General features: G+C 40.8%; 2 protein-coding genes across 2 annotated transcripts; one reads left to right on the top strand and one right to left on the bottom strand.

The window, feature by feature from the left end:
- Positions 1-548: 548 nt before the first annotated feature.
- Positions 549-5,937, bottom strand: LOC111997077 (uncharacterized). The gene is made up of 7 exons (XM_024029130.2): positions 5,559-5,937; positions 3,761-3,923; positions 2,991-3,191; positions 2,666-2,911; positions 1,618-1,765; positions 1,053-1,284; positions 549-953 (listed from the first exon to the last, which is right to left on the bottom strand). The coding sequence occupies exons 1-7, from the start codon at positions 5,896-5,898 to the stop codon at positions 616-618; spliced, it is 1,668 nt and encodes a 555-aa protein (XP_023884898.1). The 5' UTR covers positions 5,899-5,937; the 3' UTR covers positions 549-615.
- A 200-nt stretch (positions 5,938-6,137) lies between these two features.
- Positions 6,138-8,631, top strand: LOC111997111 (exocyst complex component EXO70C2). Its single transcript, XM_024029164.2, has 2 exons — positions 6,138-6,252; positions 6,338-8,631. The coding sequence occupies exon 2, from the start codon at positions 6,348-6,350 to the stop codon at positions 8,283-8,285; it is 1,938 nt and encodes a 645-aa protein (XP_023884932.1). The 5' UTR covers positions 6,138-6,252; positions 6,338-6,347; the 3' UTR covers positions 8,286-8,631.
- The last annotated feature ends 13,252 nt before the right edge of the window (positions 8,632-21,883 follow it).

Below are 21,883 nucleotides of genomic sequence, written 5' to 3'. Positions count from 1 at the left end.
TATTCCTTTGTATTCATCATCGTGAACTCAAAGATTCTTTTTGCCATTATTAATAAAAAAATTTAAATAAATAAAAAAATATTTTCTAATGAGATTAGATCCTTGAAGTGGCTTTTTCATTGAAGATGTTCTGCACTAATTTCCCACACCATTACCAAATTTTTTTTTTTTTTTTACAAGATAAAATTTCTAGTCTAGCATAATCTAAGTTTATATGTGTAAAGCTTCTTCCTTAATGTTATTGTTTTACGCTTTAGATTTGGTATCATAAATGTGATTGATATAAATTTTTTGTGATACCCTCGAGGAATTTAAAGTAGTGTACGTTAGGAATTTACAACATAAATGTTTAGTGTTCCGTATTGTTACCAAATCTTAGTTCAGAGTTTTAATTATGAAAACACACGCAATGCAACTCACACAAGTCTCGTGGGTCTACTTGTTTTGTGGTGCTTGTGATAAGTTAAGAGAAACAAATTAGCTCCCCATAAATCTAGCTATGGAGCTACATCAGTTTTCACAACAATAGAAATGGATTTGGAAAGAAGTTGAACAAAAATTCTCTCATCATTATGGTTACGTTGATAAGAAGAATAAAAAATGCAACTCCAACTATTACAAAATGAATGGTACAGTTTTCACAACAGTTTTTCTTGACTTACAGAATGACTGAAGATAATCTTCATCAACAGTTCCAAAGCCAGATAATTGGACACCATAGGCAGCCAACCTACGGATATCCCGTGGAATCGGGGACTGCCAAAGTCCTTCCCACCATGCTGGAGGCAGAAGCGGTGTGAAAGCACATTGACTGGGCTGGTGACGACAACTCAATGGACCTGAAAATCTGTTCCAGACATGTCCCCATCCAACCTGAAGCCTTAAACCTTCTTCTAACAAATTACTTTGGAAGCTACTCAAGAATGAAAAACCTGGCCCCGTAGAATTCTCCTCTGAAAGATTATGACAACCAATTTAACTACTAGACGAGAAAGTTTACATCCGATCATATATGAATAACAAAAATGCAGATCACGAAATGAAAGGGTTACCAAGACTGTATGCTGCAGCCAGCCCAGCTATTAACTGAGCATAGGTAGTCCCAACACGCCTGTGAGCCCCAGAGACAACAGCATACTTAGCACGTGACGCAAGAAAGAAGTCCACAAATGCGACCCATCTAGGTGCGGGGCCCCAATCCTTCACCCTAAAATCTGAATTATGCAATCCATTATCGCCACTAGATATATTCCCTTTGAAAAGTTTAAAATCAAAATGAAGTACCTGGGAAAAGAATTGATGAATTAAAATCAAATATGCATATCAGACATTTGCATGGTTGAACTGATATGGGGTTTGGAGGTCAACTCAGACTATATATATATATATATATATAAAATAAACTGCAACTTGGATCAAGGAGAGATGGAGAAAGTGAGAAGTTTGGTGAAATTTTGACCAGGTATTCAAGTTATGATGGTTACAAATATAACCAGAATAAAGGGCATCATTTAATGAAAAGAAGTTTTAACTTTGACGGGATTGACCTGTATGGATGGCATATACATATTAGGAATAATTAGTTGGCTTTATGATTCGGTACATGGACTAAAATACCTCTGCAAATTCACTTAAATCTGGTTTGATACTTTTTACAAGAGAGGGGCTATCCGACACTAAAACCACCTTTGGTCTCGACATGAGGTTTCGTATGCGTATGGCTTTTCTGACGCAATTTAATGCTGCTCGTACAGCTCTTACAGATCTGAAATATAGAATACAAGAACCCAAATCAATATCAGTTAAAGTCAAACCCTTGCAGCATATTGAACACTCCACAGCATTTTAAGTATGTTCATTCATCATGTAAAAGCGTCTGTAAGTGTGTGCTTTATTAAAGCACTGTACATAATCAATATCGGTTAAAGTCATACCCTTGGAGCACATTGAACATTCCACAGCATTTTAAGTACGTTCATTCATCATGTAAAAGCGTCTGTAAGTGTGTGCTTTATTAAAGCACTGTACATAATCAATATCGGTTAAAGTCATACCCTTGGAGCACATTGAACATTCCACAGCATTTTAAGTACGTTCATTCATCATGTAAAAATTGTGTACTTTCTTACATGTATGAAAGGACAAACTAAAAAATTTAATAAATTAGTACCTTTCTTTTCCCAAATATTTAACACAATTTCTGGTTGATTTCCAGACTAAAAGGACGCATTTACAAAAAGATCCCTCGGAAGAATCCAGGAGCATTCCATGTGCAAAAATTATAAACTACATGTTGTTGTTTATAATAATTACACACGAACAAATAACTAGTGCAATTATCAAGCAAACTTGGTCACCTTTTTCTGTAACTATTCCTTTTCATAAGGGTTCTCATTCTTCTGCTAGGATCTATTTTGTATACGGTGATATCAAGTGCATTACAGTAAAATCATTTGTTCATAACGAGAAAACCCAATTTCATGGACCTCAGTTATTAATCACACACACACACACACACACACACACACATTTACATATGTAAGATGTGAAACTAAGACTTATTCTAAGCCCAACCTGCCACACTTTACTACCAGAGCCACAGATCAGGGGAAAAAAATTATGAGTAGCTGCTCCCACTCAAGGAATTGACTGTAAAGTGCAATACCTGTTCATAAGCATCCGCATGTGCAATGAGATATCAGGATCCACCCCACCCCCAATAACCCAATTTACTGCTTCCTCTACATCTTTTGTAGGAGATATGAGGACTTTCATCAGCTCCCCAAACACGTTAGCCCGAGATTGGAGAGACTCTGGTTGTCCAAATAAATTAGAAGCAGCATTCCTCATCCCAGGGTGTATGTTCTTCAAGAAAAATTGAGCTGCCGTTGCATCTGTGGTACCTTGCAACCTGCAGCACTGAGGTTAAAGTCAAGTGATGATTGCTGATCATGAGTGACTGATTATTAGCAAAAGTGTTCTCACTTTACCAAATGATAGGGTGCTTCCATTTATGCCAATCGCTACAGAGGACATTTGTTTCAGATGGCTTCTCGAAATCATCAGTCCTCATAATCAGATGCCTTTTATACTTTCTCTCACAGCCATTGTGTCTCCACAGATGCTTGACTTCTTTCAAGGTAAAAGTGTGGTTCGAGTAAGAAATGTAATCACCAAAAGGATATTTCTTCCTAAAGACAGAAGCAAAGAAAAAATCAGATCAATGAAATGCATTAACAATATAGCAATTGCATATAATATATATCTCTGTGTCAGTCCTGGACTCTAATATGCTGTTCTAATTGAGTGCTACCGCCCCCCCCACCCCCCCCCAAAAAAAACACACACACACACAAACCCACCAACTCCAAAAAAAAAAAAAAAGTGTTCTAATTGAGTGCTACCGCCCCCCCCCCCCCCCCCCAAAAAAAACACACACACACACAAACCCACCAACTCCAAAAAAAAAAAAAAAGAAGAAGAAGAGAGCAAACCCCAAAAATTGGACAACAGATATGCTAAAATGCATCCAAGGAAGATTGCATTATAAGACATTTCACCTTCTGTGGATTACACTATCCCAGTAAACTGATTAAAACATTCAAAGTTAACCAGACCATGAAGCCAAATACTGTATAATGCAATGATAAAAGCATAAATCATAGCATCAGCCTTTCAGAAAATTCAGGTTGTTATGGGAAGAATAATAAAAACAACATAATGATACAGAACAGAAAGGCTTGAGGAAAGACCAATATGCCTGGTTTGCCCGATGATCAAAGACCGGTTCAACATTATACTTAGTGCTGCACCAGTTAGGACCTTGTACATTTCATTTCCAAAACCTGCCTCAGATGATTTCCCCATCACAAAACCATGTCTGCAGAACTGCTCCGGAGGAAGACTTCGCACTCTTGAAGCACCTGAGATAAAGTTAACCATGTTACCTTCTAAGTCTCAAAAGTTGTTAAGAAGTATAATTCACTGTCCTGTCCATGTCAGTGATGGCCAAATCAAGACATTAATTGCCCGAGATTGGTTAATAAATCAAGAGATTGATTGCTAAAGAAAATTGTAGGATTGAAGCAATCAATATGCAATTCATATTCAAAATCATCATCGACTTTTGTGTGTAATCTCCATTATAATTATGGATTCATTTGGGCTCCTTTCCCATGCATGTAGGCCACAAGGCTGAAATTCATAAACTCTCTCTCTCTCTCTCTCTCTATTATGGATTCATTTGGGCTCTTTTCCCATGCATGTAGGCCACAAGGCTGAAATTCATAAACTCTCTCTCTCTCTCTCTCTCTCTCTCTCTCAAATTTCTACACAAGTGGTTTTCCAGGAAGCACCAGTTTCTCATAAAGAAATGACATGCTTCGCATACCATTACAAAGGCACATAATGATGATGTCAATGACCAATAAAAATAAATATATAGAAAATCATTGGATCAATATTTTTATATATATTAAATGAATGCAAAGGAAGCTTCTATGCAACTTAAGAAAATTCAAAGGAACAACAAGTAGTTAAGAATGCCTGAACCATAAATCTATTGAAACGGTTGGAGACAGTTTCTTCTGTGGCACAAGATATACAATTTGTTAAGGTGCAAATCCAATTGATTCTGGCAGCAGCATTGAAACTAATGTGCATTCAAGCGTTATTTGATTTTCATTCAAAACTTTTCCTTCCATACTCCTAATAAGATCATTACATGGTACCAGTAGTAAGAGACTCAAAATATAAATTTTATAGGAAAAATGGCATCTAAAAGGGATATTCTTATTGTAAACTGGATTACCTTACATCGTATACAAAAAAAATAAATAAATATAATAAAATCCACGGGCATGACGATAGCTATAGGTATGCTCAGAAATTTTGAAACTAGAGGTACAATGCCTACTAGCTCTGAATTTTTTAATTAAATTTATGTTGTGATTGTAACTAACATTCCTCGTGAAAATTATGGAAGCAATCCAATTTGCTCACTTCTATATATAACCCTTTATGCCACACCGCGAAACCCTTCTCTATCCCGCTTAGCATCATAACCTTTTACTTATACCAAACTGTACTTAAGCTTGGGAGGAACTCACACTAGATAAGCAACTACTTAATCATTCCCAAATGCTTCCAAGTTCACCTACCTTACACAAAAGCCTACTCGAATCACAAAAGAAAACTAGAACATTACCCTTATATGGAACTGCAATAACAAAACTAAGGTATTGAAATGTATATAAGACCACTCACCACCCGCATATAACAACATACCCACCTGCCAGAACCAGTTTCCGGGTAATACCGAGGCATTTACCCCTGACTGGTAAGCAGTTAGTGTAAGCGTATGACATGCCTCTCATTATAAGTGTATTACTTACTTTAAACAATTCACCTAATTTGATTAAAACCTTAAAAGTAATCATCTACAGGTTAAAAGCAATTATTTTTTCTTTTGATTCTCAAACTTAGGTCTGAAACCAAACACAAATCCAGCTCAACATAAAGAAATGAGGATGCCCCCAAAAAAAAAAAAAAAATTGTACCATTTAGAGCAAAGTGGTCTTGAATAATTCTTCTGACTCGGAGGCTTTCATTCCAGAACCCTCCATGAAATGCCTCTCCCATTTCCTCCACCGTGGCGCATGATCTCTTAGTCTCCGACTTTCCTCCTCTCTTCCCCACGGCCACGTCCTCCGCCTCGCCGCCGCTCACGGGACCCGAGCTCTCTTCTTGAACTTCGAGCTCCACTGGGAAATCAACATCGATTGGATTCAGAGGAGAATCAACGGTTCTCAGAGAAAGCGTCAACAGCCCCAGACCAATGCAAAACGCACACACAATCAAACATGACCGTATCCTCACTCTTCTCCTTCTCAGTCCCATTTTTTTCAGTGTGAGTGTGTCAGTGGTATTAGATCTGACTTTTATAAAACAATTATATTCTTTTGCTATTTAAAAAAAAAAAAAAAGCGTTTTCGATTTTTCGCCGACAACAGTTGGGCCGGGTACCCGGCCCATTAACCTCAAACCCGAGTCCATTGTCGAGAGTGGTTGTCCGCGTTTCTCACTGCCACCTCGACGAAAGACCAGTCAAAGGTTCCAAACAAACACTAACTAATTTTCTCTCTCTCATCTTTTTTTTAATTTCTAACGTTCGTTTGTGTCCGTACATTCGCTCCTCAATCTCCGCCATTGTTACCACGACCATTTCAAATTCTTCAAGGAAAAGAAATAATGGTATTCGGATAATTCTGCTTTGTTTTCGCATATTTTCTATTCTTTCACTTCGTTTTTTGTTCCTAAAACCAAAGAAAATTCACAGTTTCAATAGCATGGAGAACGACAACCACCTTCCTGACGACCATACCGGCATTTCGCCGGTGCCGGAATCCAAAGAAGACGCGGACCCAAAACTTGATTCCGAGGCAGAGGAGATCAAGAATGAAGAGACGCAGAATGAAGAATCTGATCCTCATTTTGACCTCGAGAAAGCTTCCGAGGATATCGACGAGTTTCTCTCGTCTCTGACGAGCGACGACGTTTCGGTGGAGGTTCTTAAGTTGGTGGAGAAATACTTGAATCTCGTGGAGCAGAAAGTTTCCGGCGAAGGAAGAGCCAAGTGGTGCCAGGTTCCCGATGAGGACTCGGCTTTTCTCGAGTCTCTGGATCGGGTTTCCAAGCTGACGAAATCGCTTCGGGAACTGAAACCGGAGGAGGACAAATCGGAGTCTCGTGGCTCTCTGATCAATCGCATCGGAGGGATTCAACAGCGAGCGATGTCGTATTTGGAAGAGGAGTTTCGGTTTCTTCTCGAGGAATCCAAAACGGCAGAGTCCGAATCAGAATCCGCCGAACCGGAGGCTTTCCCCGGCTACTCCGACGACGTCGTTTCCGGCCTGAGCAAAATAGCGAAGCAAATGATCTCAGGCGGGTACGAGTCCGAGTGCTGCCAAATCTACATAATGTCGAGAAGGAACGCGTTCGAAGAGAGCATCCAGAGGCTCGGGTTCGAGAAATACAGCATCGACGAGGTTCAGAGGATGAACTGGGAATCGCTGGAGCGAGAGATCGCCACGTGGATGAAAGCCTTCAAGCAGTGCGCCACCGTGTACTTTCCCGGCGAGAAAACCCTAGCCGATCGAGTCTTCTCCGCCGAGTTTCCTTCCATCTCCGCCAGCCTCTTCAGCAACCTCACCCGCGGGATTCTCATCCAGCTTCTCAATTTCGTCGAGGGCATCGCCATGACCAAACGATCCGCCGAGAAACTGTTCAAGTTCCTCGACATCTACGAGACCTTGCGCGACACGGTTCCGGCCATGGACGGTTTGTTTCAGGACGAGTGCGAGAATGAGCTCAAAACCGAGACCAACACCGCTCGGAGCCGCCTCGGCGAGGCGGCGATATTCATATTCTGTGATCTCGAGAACTCAATCAAGGCCGATACCGCTAAAACTCCGGTTCCCGGTGGTGCAGTTCATCCATTGACTCGCTACACGATGAATTACCTAAAGTACGCGTGCGAGTACAAGGAAACGTTGGAGCAAGTATTCAATGAACATTCTAAGATCGAACAAATCGACCCGACAAATAGTCCTCCTTTCGAAGAAGGCAGCGATACACAACAACAGCAACAACAACATGGTTTCATGAATCGTATGGACAATGAGAATGAAAACCAAACACCCTTTGCCGTGCAATTGATGACTGTGATGGATTTGTTGGACACCAATCTAGAAGGGAAGGCCAAGCTGTACAAAGACGTTGCATTGAGCAATATCTTCATGATGAACAATGGACGCTATATCTTGCAGAAAATCAAAGGGTCAGCAGAGATCTATTCCGTGATGGGTGACACGTGGTGCCGAAAGCGGTCGGCGGATCTAAGGGAGTACCACAAGAATTACAAGAGAGAGACGTTGAATAAGCTACTGGGTTGTCTAAACCACGAGGGTTTGAACCCTGCCCATGGGAAAGTGGCGAAGCCGGTTCTCAAAGAGAGGTTCAAGAGTTTCAACCAGATGTTCGACGAGATACACAGGACGCAGAGCTCGTGGGTGGTGAGTGACGAGCAGCTTCAGTCGGAGCTTCGGGTTTCGATATCGGCGGTGGTGATACCGGCGTACAGGTCGTTCTTAGGGAGGTTCTCGCAGTTCTTGGACGCAGGGAGACAAACAGAGAAGTACATAAAATTCCAGCCTGAAGATTTAGAGAACTACATTGATGAGCTATTTGATGGGAACCCCATGTCCACGGCTAGAAGGAAACCATAAATAATTGCATGCATGCATGCATGAATTAAACCCTGTTTTGAACGTGAAAGGAAAGTAAGAAACAAAGTGACAAAAAAAAGTACTTGGAAATATTTTGACTGATCATTTTGAGCCAGGTTTTATGTATGGGGATACTTTGTTTCAAGTGACCAGACGGCTAAAGCACCCTTCATGAGAGACAAATTACAAGGGTAACTTGGTTTGGCCGCTTTTTGAGTTTTTTTAATTCATGTAATTTTGTTTCTCTTCTTGCTTTTTTTTTTTTTTAGTGCTGTGGTATACTCTGCAAATTTCATGGACAAATTGATTATGATTGTAATATTCTTATTATATTTTCTCACAACCACTGCTTAGTGTATGTGTATGACTTCAAATTAACTCTGACATGGTCACAACTCTTTTAATATATATATATATATAAATTTGGAAGGTCTACATTTTGACTTCAAACTTGAAGGTATCATTGTTCCATGCATGGCCGGCTTGCGAATCTGTCCTTTTCAAAAAAAAAATGTCTTACATTTTTAGTAGTAAGTTTCAATTAATTTAACTAATAAAATATTTTATGGTTGAATAAGAAATTAAGACAATCTGATGATAAATAACACAACTATAAAAAATAGACACTATAGGTTAAAATACTGTAAAAAAAAAAAAAAAATGCCTTACCTTTTTTTCCTAGAGGATGTATAAAAAAACACACACAATAATAGAAGGTCCAACGCCACCGGGGCAAATATATCTGGTGATTGATTAATTTTTCCCGTTTGGGTTAACCTGTACTTGTGATTTTTAGATAACATATGTTCTAGTGATTATAAAGGTAGTTAATATTTTAGTATTAAATCATGTCTTCATTCAAAAATTTGTCAAATACAACTGGTTTGAAAGTGCGACGTAAACCGGCCTATAAACTCCATTCATAAGTGGGGTCTGGGGCCCGTTATTTTAGCCCAATATAATTCCCAACTAAAGATTGAGGAGGCAGTTTAAACTTTGGGCCATATATTAAACCCTGCCATAAACAAAATTGAATATATATATATATATGTATTTTATAATAATACAATAGAATTTCAACTTATTCAGTTTGTTCGATGATGATTGTTTTTTATTATAAAACCAAAACACTAAATAGATTTTAGTATAAGCAAGGTTTAAATTCTAAGGGTGTGTTTGGATACTACTTATTTTGCTAAAAATTAAAAACACTGTAGCAAAATAATTTTTAAATATGTGAATAATACCGTAAGACCCATTTTTAATGAAAATTTTGTTAAAAAAAAGTTTGTGGGTCCCGTGAACAGTGCATTGGACCCATTGGAAAGCTGAATTGCTGAAAACGCGCGTCTAAAAAAAAGGTGAAACGCTAGACGCAGATGTTATCCAAACGCAGGCTAAATCTCTTATTTGATAATAAATTCTTTTACTAGTTGAATTAATTGGAAGCAACAACATTTTTTATATTTTAAGATCTTAATGATTAACTTTTACTATCTAAATATTTTTAGGTAAAATACAAATGTTAGTTGTATACTCATGGTTTTTTAAACTGGTATGATCAAAGAACTATTTTTGCTCCTGATTCTCCAATTTTTTATCAATTTAATTCATTCAATTTTTGACCAATTTTAGGAGTTTTTATTAGACCGAATTGGTGCCTGGCTCCCAATGGCTCTGGTTCGCTTTTTAAAACTATGGGTATACTCTTAAACCTGGGCCTGTGATCCTTAGAGCATCACCATCAGGTCTTTCATAAAAAATGTCATTTTGATACACCAAAAGCCTACTTTATCATTTTATCACTTCATTTTACAATTCGTCATTTATCACATGTTCTATTTTTCAATTCTATCTATTAAAATAATATATACAACATATTAAAATAATATTTAAAACTCATCAAACACAATCAACCGCCACCACACAACTGCCAACAACCAACGGCCACCACATCCTCCACAACCCAAAACACAATTCAAAACAAACTCATAGTCCACCAACACCAAATTGGAAGCCCCACCACCACCACCACCACCACCTCAACCACAAACCCCGACAAAATTGAGCTTTCAGCCATGGCCATGGGTTAGAGATAAGAAAAAAAAAATATATATATATATATATATGTATATATATAGAACAGAGAATTTAGCTCAGGTTTGAAGAAGATGACGACACTGAAGAAGAATTGCTCTAGTTGTACATGAAGTGTTGCAAGATAATTGTGGACCCAATTTGCAGAAAAGTTGACTGGGGATAGGGATGGGGATGATGGTGAAGTCAATTTGTTGGCTATGGTACCATACCAATTAGCTGAGACTATTGGGAGTTCAATTTCGTTGTGATTCTAGATGATCTAGATGAACCACCAGAGTTGAAATCTGGGTGGTCGATTCTTCAACGGGTGTTTCTACCTAACCAACAATACGTGGAGAAATCTGTGAGAAAGACGTCTGTGTTTCAGTGGGTATTGAAATTACTGAGCTAGCATTCTTCCGCTGTGGTCGGCGTGGAAGTGATTGTCAACATCAGCGTTGGCGTGGAAGAGCAGTGAGGGTGAGAGAAGAAAAGATGAGTGCTTGAGAGACAGAGGAGAGGATTGAGGTTTGAGAAAAAAAGAGAGCAAAAGACTAACAGAGAGATCAGAGATGAGAGAGAAAAGGAATAAAAAAATAATAAACACATGGCATTTTTATCCGTACTGTGCTAAAGTTGAGACGGTACTATAGCATGTCTCAAAATTTTAACACATTTAGCATGCCTCATGATGCTTTGTTTTTAGTGTTTAGTATGCCAAATGCGAAATATTTGACATTTGACACACCTGATGGTGATGCTCTTATACTTCATTTTTGACACTCACCTCAATTGTAATTAGTTTGAGGCACTTCCATTAACTTTAATGGCATTTGCTAATAGGAGAAATATTGCCAATGTCATCTATTAAGAAATAATTGAAGAAAATTTTCATTCGATCTCAAATCTAGAATGGAACAGTAACCATCTACACTGACGAATTTATCAAGTTTCACTATTACTTGTAAAACATAAGTTTTATGGTAAAAAAAAATTTATTCAATTATTTCCCGGTGGGTGATATTTAGCATTTGTCATATCATCAAATTCTATTAAAGTTAACGGGAATACCTTAGGAAGTTAATCACTTGGGAGGTAGAATAAAGTATAAGATACTTTCATATTTCAAGGGTATATCATATAGGTAGTATCTATAATTTGTCATTTTTTTAATACCTGGAGAGGAATTACATTGCGGGTTATTACAAACTCAAGTAACATTCACATAGAACCCCAAAAGGTTGGTTTAGTGATTTCTAAGGTCTCATGAGAACCATGAGATCTTGGGTTTAAAACTTTTATCATCATCTTGAAGTCACCTCAAGCACTACAAAATAACAAAGCTATACCAAAGGTTTTACAAACTTTACCAAAAAAAAAAAAAAAAAAGACTACCAAGTAAAGTGTCACAATAGCCACTGGTATAGGCTCGTTTCTATTGCGGTGGAGCCTATTGAGGCAATTTTTAAATCGCTACTATAAGTTTGTTTTAGTTTTGGGTTTGGTAATCTTTACTATAAGTTGATTAGTTGATTATTGTGACGGGTTAATTGCCGGTGTTTTAAAACTATGCTATAGGATCTAGAATTTTCGATTTCTTTTTTTGTTGGTTGCGGTGGTCTACAGATTACCACTATAGATTCCTAATTTAAAAACAGAAAAATAATAAAATAAAATAAAAATTGTAGCGATATAGGTTTTACGGTTTTTTTTTTAAAAAAAAAAAAAAAAAAAAAGGGAGGGGGACTTTGGATTTTAAACCCGCCTTCAATAACGTGTTTAAAATGCAAATAAAAAAATAGAATTCTAACAATTTTTTGATCTACTAAGACACGATACCATAATCAGATTTCCAAATTAACACAACATATACCACAATCAAATTTCCAAATGGAATTGTACTAATTGTTAAGCCCAAAGTAGAACAATAACATCATCATATATATAGCCTAAATAAAAAACGATTTTAAGGAGTCTAAAACGGGCCTAAACTAACACATTACTCCCATAAAATAAAAATAAAAAACAAAAAACCTAACACACTACCATAATCAAAGTTCCAAAACTGTTTAATAAACACAGTACAACACTTGAACATAAATGTCCCAGAGACAAGATGGTTTTCAAAATCATCATTTGCATTTTAGTGGCAAAGCTAAGATTTGACTTTATGAAAGTCAAAATCACACATATAAAGTTCTTTCCACCAATATAAAAAGTCATGATGTGTATATTAAGGGATATTTTAATGTAAAAAATTTTGCACAACAATAGCATATTCATTATATTTTTTTTATTTTTAAAGATTTTTTTTTTTGGGCATAAATATGTACTTTTCTAATTTATTTTCAAGTTCAAAATCCCGCTTATGAATAAAAAAATGTCTCGTATTCATTACATTTGTTTCTCTTTAAAGCGAGACACCCTCAAGATTTTAAGGTCTATTTATGGATTTTAAGAGATGACTTGAGTGGAAGAAAGCTTGAGCCATGACAATGATAAAATTGTTCACAATCATGATAACTTATAGCATGGTATTCTATCTAGTCCTTTTGCTTTAGTTGGGCCCAATTGAAATTCTTCTTCTTCAATTTCTACATGGATCACTATTACTAAGTAATGATGCCAAAATCGTCAGTTGGGTCACTCGTTCAATCCGAAATATTAGAAGATTTTGTAGGACTTACAAGATAAAACAGAGATAGATCGAAGAGACCTCCGGGTTGTGCCCAATGGGGGAGCCTCCGATGCTTAAGTTAGTATCAGCCCATATATTTCGTATATAGATAGAGTTTTGTAGTAATTTTTGACATACCTTAGCAACTGGATAGATTGTCCCTTTTATAAGTGACTTAGGTAGTTATTGGACATAAATGAGGGTGATTATTACCCTAATTGTAACTGTATAGTACTATGACACCCAAACCCATCTGGGCCTTAGATTACGACTCGGCAGTTCGGCCCATGACACCAAACCTTTTCTGCCTAAGGCCCAAGCCCGAGCCCAAAATAGCTATAGACCCAGGTCTCACACTACCTCAAGGCTCAATAACCTTAATTGGCACACACCTAGCTTCGCCACTTGGGCCTTACTCAGAAAATTATTGACCAAGCCTTGGGAAATACAGTTGCCAAGCATCTATACTGAAGTGGGAACCAGTTCCAATGCCACTCCTACCACACCCTACCCCCAACTAAACATCCACTTAATAATAATAACATTAGACCTCCTATACCACTAACCACAGGAATAATTATAGCTTCCCACTAATTATAGGGCTATAAATAAGAGAAGTTGAGGAAGGTGGAAGGTTGTTGAAGGATTCGCAAAGAAACTGATGGGAAGAAAAGAGAGAGCAAGAGTGTATTAAGCTAGCGTAGTGATAATAGAAAAAGAGGGAGTGAGTTGATTCAAAGGGAGAGGTAGTCTCGTTGAGTCTCCATATAAGGAACGACCCAGAGTAGGATTGTGAGCCCAAGCAAGGGTTGGCCCATTAATCCCTCTATTAGGTGTGCACAATTGGCACCGTTTGTGGGAATCTCCTACAAAGCCGTGGTTCAGTTGAGACTGACGCCCGAGAAATGTTTAAAAGACATTTAGAGGGGGTCGCTGAAAGTGGTTCAGTGGGATTTTCTCGGGAATCCACATGGCGATAATGAAGGCAAAAAAGGCACGAAGATAAGGAGTGATAATAGAAAAAAAGGGAGTGAGTTGATTTAGAGGGAGAGGCAATCTCGTTATGTCTCCATATAAGGAACAACCCAGAGTAGGATTGTGAGCCCAAGCAAGGGTTGGCCCATTAATCCCTCTATTAGGTGCGCACAATTGGTGCCTTCTGTGGGAATCTCCTACAAAGCTATGGTTCAGTTGGGACTGACGCCCGAGAAATGTCTAAAAGACATTTAGAGGGGGTCGCTGAAAGTGGTTCGGTGGGATCTTCTCGAGGATCCACATGGCAATAATGAAGGCAAAAAAGGTGCGAAGAAAGGGAGTGCGAACACGAGGAAGAACAGTCTGGCCTTGGAGAGGGGCCATACCAAACAAACTGGACAATATCAGGTATTTCGGAGTATAGGCAGCCAGACGAGAGAGATGAAGAGCTTGAACGGTTGTGTAGACTGGTAAGAGATTTAGAGTTGGAGGCATGGGGCAGACACTAGAGAAGGGACCGAGACGATTGATATGGGAGAACTGATAGTAGGGGGGATCATTATGGGACAGGGTCTAATCAATCTAGTTCCCGTCAGCGCCGAGAACATTCACATTCACGGGAGTCCTATCGCCAGCGAGATCGTTCGCATTCACGGGGGCATTGCCAACATCGGGACCAATCCTATTCACGGGACTATGCAAATTGGGGTTGAAACTCCCCGGAAGAACGACGGCCCCATAATGTGGCCATGGATGCAATAAGCCATGCTTTACGCCGAGCTGCTTAGTCGTCGTTCTCGGACAAAATTAAACGGGCTCCTATGTCGAGCAGATTTACGCACCCGCCATTCATTTCCTATGATGGGAAAATGGACCTGGTAGAACACATCAGCCACTATATCCAGATGATGTCTTTGCATACTTACAATGATGCGCTGATGTGCAAGGTGTTTCCTTCAAACCTCAACCCCACAGCTTTGAGGTGGTTTAATGGATTGTGGAAGGGTTCCATTCACAATTTTGCCGAGTTAATACAAGAATTCGATGTCCAGTTTGTAACTTGCAGCCAGGTGCCACAGCCAGTGGATTCATTACTATCCATGAAGATAAAGGTCAGGGAAACCCTTCGTAATTATGCCAATCAGTATTGAGAGCTTTATAATGAGATCGGTGGGGGTAACTAGAAGATAGTCGTGAGTACTTTTATGATGGGGCTGCGCGAGGACTCTGAGCTGCGGGAGTCATTAACAAGGAAGCCTTCCGAGGATATGAGGTAACTTATGAGATGTATTGAGGAGTACAAACACTTGAAGGATGATCGGTTATAGAATAAGGGTAAAGACCCGCTAGTGAATCGTCCCCGGCAAGGCGGTTTTTAGCTAAGGCCCCGAAAGGATCTGAGAATACAAGAGCCAAAGATACAAATGGGGGAGGTGAATGTGACGTTCAAAGAGCGAGTGCACTTGATCGTAGACCAGATTAAGAATGAGCCATATTTCAGGTGGCCGAACAAGATGGGGGGTGACCCATCCCAAAGGAACCAAAGCTTATACTATACGTATCACAAGGATAAAGGGCATGCCACCGAGCAATGCCGGGTGTTAAAAGATGATCTTGGGCAGCTAGTGAATGCAGGATATTTAAAGGAGTTTGTGATGGATTTTGGAAACCAAGGTGCCAGTCAGGGCACTCATTGGAGGGGAAACCCTCTCCCGCTGCCATTAGGAGTGATTGAAGTCATCCATGTTGCCCCAAGGAGTACGAGTGCAGTAGGAACAGGAGTGCTGACTTAGCACCCGTGGAAAATTGCACGGGCGAGGAATCACCCAAGAAGAAGATGAAGATCGGTCGGGAGCCCATTGCTTTTTATGATGATGACTTAGTAGGAACAATTCAACTGCACAATGATGCATTGGTAGTCATGGCCCGAATAAGCAATTTCCTGGTAAAAAGGGTGATGATAGACTAGGGAAGTGGTGCCGATGTGATGTATCTGAACCTGTTCAAAGGGCTTGAGTTAAAGAACTAAAGCCTATCAAAGTATGATACGCTGTTGGTCGGGTTTGATGGCAAGATGGTGATTCCTAAAGGTCAAATTTCCCTTCTTGTAAATATGGAAGGCAAGGAGGTGATGGTGACATTTATAGTGGTCAATTCATTTTCTCTATACATGACGATTCTAGGAAGGCTGTGGATTTATGCAATGGAGGATGTTCCATCCACCTTGCATGTGATGGTTAAATTCCTTACTGAACAGGGCATTACTAAAGTGAAGGGAAGCCAGCAAGTGGCTAGGCAATGCCTAGTGGTCGCAATTAGCTGGAAGAACCAGCAGGCTAAGCAAGAAGAAACCGCCAAGGAAGCCCCTTCATAGCAATTACAGGATCCTTGAGAGGGAATGGGGGCTAGTTGTGCCGATGAATTAATTAAAGTGAAGATACTACCAGACGTTGACCGGTATTTTCAGATAAGGGCAAGTATGAAGGATGACGATAGGGTAGAAATGTTGTTATTTCTGATACAGAATGTAGACGTATTTGCGTGGAGCCCGTATAAGGTGCCTGAGGTTGACCCCGAGTTCATCGTTCACAAGCTTAACATGGACCTGACAATTTGCCCGAGGTCGCAAAAGCCGAGAAGGTCGGCCAAGGAGCACGTCGAGGCAGTAAGGCAAGAGGTTGGGAAGTTAAAAGAGGCTGGGGTGATAAGGGAAATTTTCTTCCTAAAATGGCTAACGAATACCGTGGTGGTTAGAAAGAAAAAAGGCAAATAGAGAGTTTATGTAGATTTCATGGATTTGAACCGAGCATGTCCAAAGGACCCATTTCCTATGCCAAAGATAGACCAATTGGTAGATGCTACCTATGGGCACCCAAGGATGAGTTTTCTAGATACCTTCTAAGGTTACCATCAGATCGCTTTGGCCATTGAGGACCAGGAGAAGACGACGTTTATCTCTCCGGACGCAAACTACCATTACACTGTGATGTTGTTTGGGTTAAAGAATGTCAGGGCAACCTATCAGCGAATCATGACTAGAATGTTTTGGGACAAGATTGGGCATACGGTTGAGGAATACATCAACAACATGGTGTTGAAAAGTAAACAAGAGGCACGGCATATAAAAGATCTTCAGGGGGTATTTGAAATGCTTCGGCAACATAAACTGCGCCTAAATGCGAACAAGTGCACCTTTGGGGTAGGGACTAGCAAGTTCCTAGATTATCTGATCACTAGCTGAAGGATAGAAGTTAACCCCGACCATATTAACGTCGTACAGCATCTTAAGCTGCTGAGTAATCCAAATGAGGTACAGATCTTGACCGGAATGTTAGCTACCCTTAATCGGTTCATTTCTAAGTTTGCTGACCGCTGTCGTCCATTCTACCAACTTTTGAAGAATTGAGGGGTTTTCAATGGAATGAGGAGTGTGAAAAAGCTTTCCAACACTTGAAGGAATATCTGATGCCGGCACCCATGCTAGTAGCCCTAGAACCCAAGGAGGACTCATTTATGTACCTCTCGGTGTCTGAACATGTTGTGAGTGTCGTGCTCTTACGAAACCCAAGAATGCAACAACCTATGTACTATGTTAGCAAAACCATGGTTGAAGCCGAGACTAGTTACTTTCCCCTAGAGAAGCTGGTGTTGGCATTAGTACATGCTATGAGGAAGTTGCCTCACCATTTTCAAGCCCACACTATCTATGTCCTGACCGAGTATCCTTTACAGTCATTATTAAAGAGCTCTGACTTTATAGGCTGAATAGCTAAATGGGTGACCCAGTTAGGGTCCTTTGATATAAGATACAAGTCAAGGAGTTTGGTAAAGGGCCAAGTTCTTGCCAATTTTGTTGCGGAGTTTTCTCCTATGAACTAATGGGGGATGGTTTGTCATGTGGAGTGTCGCCCATGGAAGGTGCTTGTGGATGGCACATCAAGTGTCGTGGGGGCAGGTGCCGAGATTGTAATTTTCACTCCAGAAGGAGCACGGCTGAAGCATTCTTTCAGGTTGGGGTTTAGGGCCTCCAACAACGAGGCGGAGTACAAAGCCTTGCTTACTGGATTGAAGACCGTTTTGGACTTGGGTGCCGGGGATGTGGAGGTCTTTTCAGATTCACGGCTGGTGGTTAACCAGGTGCAGGGCAGTTTTGAAACCTGGGATTTTTGAATGAGAGAGTGCTTACAGGTGGCAAAGCAAGTCTTAAGCAAGTTTTGTACGGCAAATATGACCCAAGTGGCTCGAGGGCAAAATAGACATGCTAACTCGCTAGCTATGTTAGCATCGATGATTACGGAGGATGTACCTAGGTTAATTAGAGTGAAACTCATCACAGAGCTGAGCATTAATACAGTGACTAATGTTGGTGTCGCCGGAGTTGGGGTTGCTGTGATTTCAACAGCTGGGCAATGTTGGATGGATCCAATCGTTGATTTTTTAACCAAAGATCGAGTCCCACAAGATGAGAATAAGTAAAATAGGGTTCGGTGAATGGCTGCTCGGAATTGGTAGTCAACAGATCGAAAGCTGTATCAGAGGTCCTTTGGGGGGCCGTACCTTTTATGTATACACCCCGAGAAGGTAAATGAATTATTGGCTGAGCTACACGACGGGGTGTGCGGCAGTTATGTGGGGGGGGGCGTTCATTGGCTCACCGAGCGATGACTCAGGGGTTCTGATGGCCACAAATGCAAAATGACGCCACTGAATATGCACATAAGTGTAAGCAATGTCAAAAGCATGCCCCTTTGATCCACCAACCAGCAGGACATCTGAATCCAATCAGTAGGCCTTGGCCTTTTGCATAATGGGGGTTGGATATTTTCGGCGCATTTCCTCGGGCATCGAGCAACCGAAAGTTTGTTTTAGTAGCCATTGATTATTTCACCAAGTGGGCGGAGGTGGAGGCGTTAGCCAATATTTAGGACATGGATGTTAAGAAGTTCGTATGGAAGAATATAGTCACAAGATTTGGGATACCGGACTCTCTCATATCCGACAACGGATTGCAGTTTGATAGTAGAGCCTTTCACGAATTTTGCAATGATCTTGGCATCAGGAACAGATACTCCTCCTTGGCGTATCCTCAGAGCAATGGCCAGGCTGAAGCCGTCAACAAGGCAATTATAAATGGATTGAAAAAAAGATTGGATGGTGCAAAGGGTAGATGGGCTGAGGAGCTGCCCAACGCTTTATGGGCATACCGAACAACACTCAGAAGATCTATAAGGGAAACCCTGTTCTCCTTAACATAGGGGGCAGAAGCCGTGATACCTGCTGAGGTAAACCTATGTAGTGCACGGGTCGAAGAATATGCTCCCGCCCAGAACGACAGGTTGATGGTGGAGCGTTTGGATTTGTTAAAGGAATACTGAGATACGGCGACCATATGGCTATCTGAGTATCAACAGAGACTCGCCCGGCATTATAACCGAGATGTGAAAGAAAGAGAATTCAATGCCTAGGACCTGGTACTATGGAAAGCAGTAGGGAGCATGCGAGATATGGATGTTGGGAAAGACCATATAAGGTTACTGCTATAGCGGGGGTTGGAGTATACTATCTGGAGGATCTTAATGAAAGACCGCTTCCTCGATCGTGGAATGTCCACAACTTGAAAAAGTTCTACCACTGATCAATTGTACATGCGGTGGGGGGGGGGGGTTGCCATAATTGTTTCGCTTATCTGGATACTAACTCGCAGTATTTCTCGTTGCAGATGGTAGAGTGTTTACCTAGATATTAGGGTAGTGCATGTAAGGGATCTGAACTTTGTGCTCAGGTTTGAAATTTTTGTTCATGGGGACGGATAGTTCCGAGCGTCCTATTTAATTCTTGGCGTTGATCCTGTGTATTCTACTTGGCAAGCCTTCAACCAGTTGACAGTCCTTTCTTATCATATATTGACGTATGGGACCCAAACTTCCTTCCCCGAAATTTACAGTAGGCGAGGCTCGTGACCTTGGTCCGTGGTACACTTGTTCCAATGAACTTGAGCCGGTACGGGATGAGTCAGTTGATCGTGTGTCTTGACACTTTCGAGAATGAGCACACAAGTCCGTTCAACCCGAAGCCCCTACCCCGAGGCTCCTGTTGAACCCGAGGATCCTACTGAACCCAAGGCTCTTGTTGAACTTGAAGCCCCTATCGAACCTGAAGCTCTCATTCGAGAAGCTGAGGAATTAACTACCGAATCTATTAACTCTAGTGAAACTGAATCCAACCGAGGTGAAGATATGGTGACCTGAAGGACAATGATGATTAGTTGTTTTGTACTCGGCGCTCGACCAGTCGAGCAGCAGCAACCGCCTCAAGGCTATGGTCAGACTCCCCTTCCTTTGCCTCCCCATCTGGTCAAACCCGGAAAAGGCAATGTACGACCGATCAGACTCCCATCGGCTCGGGTGATGTGCTCACCAGGACTCCTCCTCAGCCATCAAGAGGTTTCATTATTCAGGAGCCTATGGCCCAGATTGGGACGAATGTGGCGTCCACCTCTCAAGCTGCATTAAAGTGGCAGCCCATATTCCAACTAGACGACAAGCTTCTTCCTGTGACTGCGAGTGTATGGGCCTGGATAAAGGTAAAGGGGGTCGTGTTGCCCAAAGTTTGGTGCACGGCCTCCTTCTGCTCGAGGATGTACACGCTTTTAAGGATGGCACAGACAAGTCCATGGCAAGGAGGTTGCAATGGCATACTATTGTGATAATCCTTTTGCTTTTTGGTTAACCACCAATTTCTACGCACACTATTTTTGTTTTATACTTATCACTATTATTTCATTAGGCCACTCAACTAGCTCATATACTCGATGGGTGGCTGAAGGAGCTTGCCGAGGACGCTAATCAGGAGACGACCCTCAAGGATGTGGCCGAGGTGACCGCAAAGGAGAAAACCAAGGCTACTGCAACTATGGAGAAGAAGGTCGTTGCATCCGAGAAGGCCAAGATGGCAGCAGAAAAGAGATCTTCGAGCTAGAGGTTAAGCTGGGGGAGACCGAGCTAAAATTAGTGGAGGCTGTGAGTCTGAACACTGCACGGGCCAAGGAGTTGCTGATTTAAGGGCGGATCTTGGAGGCCTGCAAGAAAAATGGTATCACGAGGGATTCGCCAATGCGAAAACTCTACATGGCCTATCATCACAGGAAGCTCGGAAGCTAGGCTTCAAAAAAGGTTGGTTAGCTACCTTGCAGGCCTTGCAAGTCCCCTAGGACTCTTCTCTAAGGAATGTAGGTCAGATCCCTTTCCGAGTCAACCCCAGCCGTGCGAATCCTCTGGGGCTACTGATGAAGAGGAGACTGCGAGTATGAGGGAGCTGAATGGAGCAAATTGACTCCCCAGTGGAGTTAGTTGATGTGGAAGTCTCCAAGTAATCCTCGTGTTGGCGACCTACACCCGGGGAAGAAATCCAGTTTCAACCTTTCATATCGAACGAACAGCTACCCAAGACCGCCGTCGAGACGCAGCCCATAGATCCACAGCTTGATTGCTGAATTAGACCCCTTCTACTTACCTTTACTTTAATCTTATTCAAGTAGTTTCTTTCCTTTAGTAAGTTTGCTTAGGTCATCAAGTTGTGGTGACAAAATAATTAATTTTTGTTAGGCTAAGTTTTGCGTAGTCACCAAGTTTTGGTGATAAGAATTGATTTAGTTTTTTACATGTTTGCTATGTGATTAAGGTTTGACTGTCGGACTTTGACCTTAATCATGTTTATGAATATTTAAATAATGTTGTTTTCTTCTTTTCTTTTGTTGCATTATTTTATTTTTTACGAATGCATATATAAGTACTTACTTAATGATCAGGCAGGAAGTTACCTCCAGGCATGCATGATGCCCGGGCGTGTTTGGAGGGAGAATGAAAAC

Source organism: Quercus suber, unplaced genomic scaffold (genome assembly GCF_002906115.3).
Source record: "Quercus suber isolate HL8 unplaced genomic scaffold, Cork oak 2.0 scaffold_382, whole genome shotgun sequence".
Classification (NCBI taxonomy): Eukaryota; Viridiplantae; Streptophyta; class Magnoliopsida; order Fagales; family Fagaceae; genus Quercus; species Quercus suber.
This window is presented reverse-complemented; position numbering and strand designations above follow the sequence as displayed.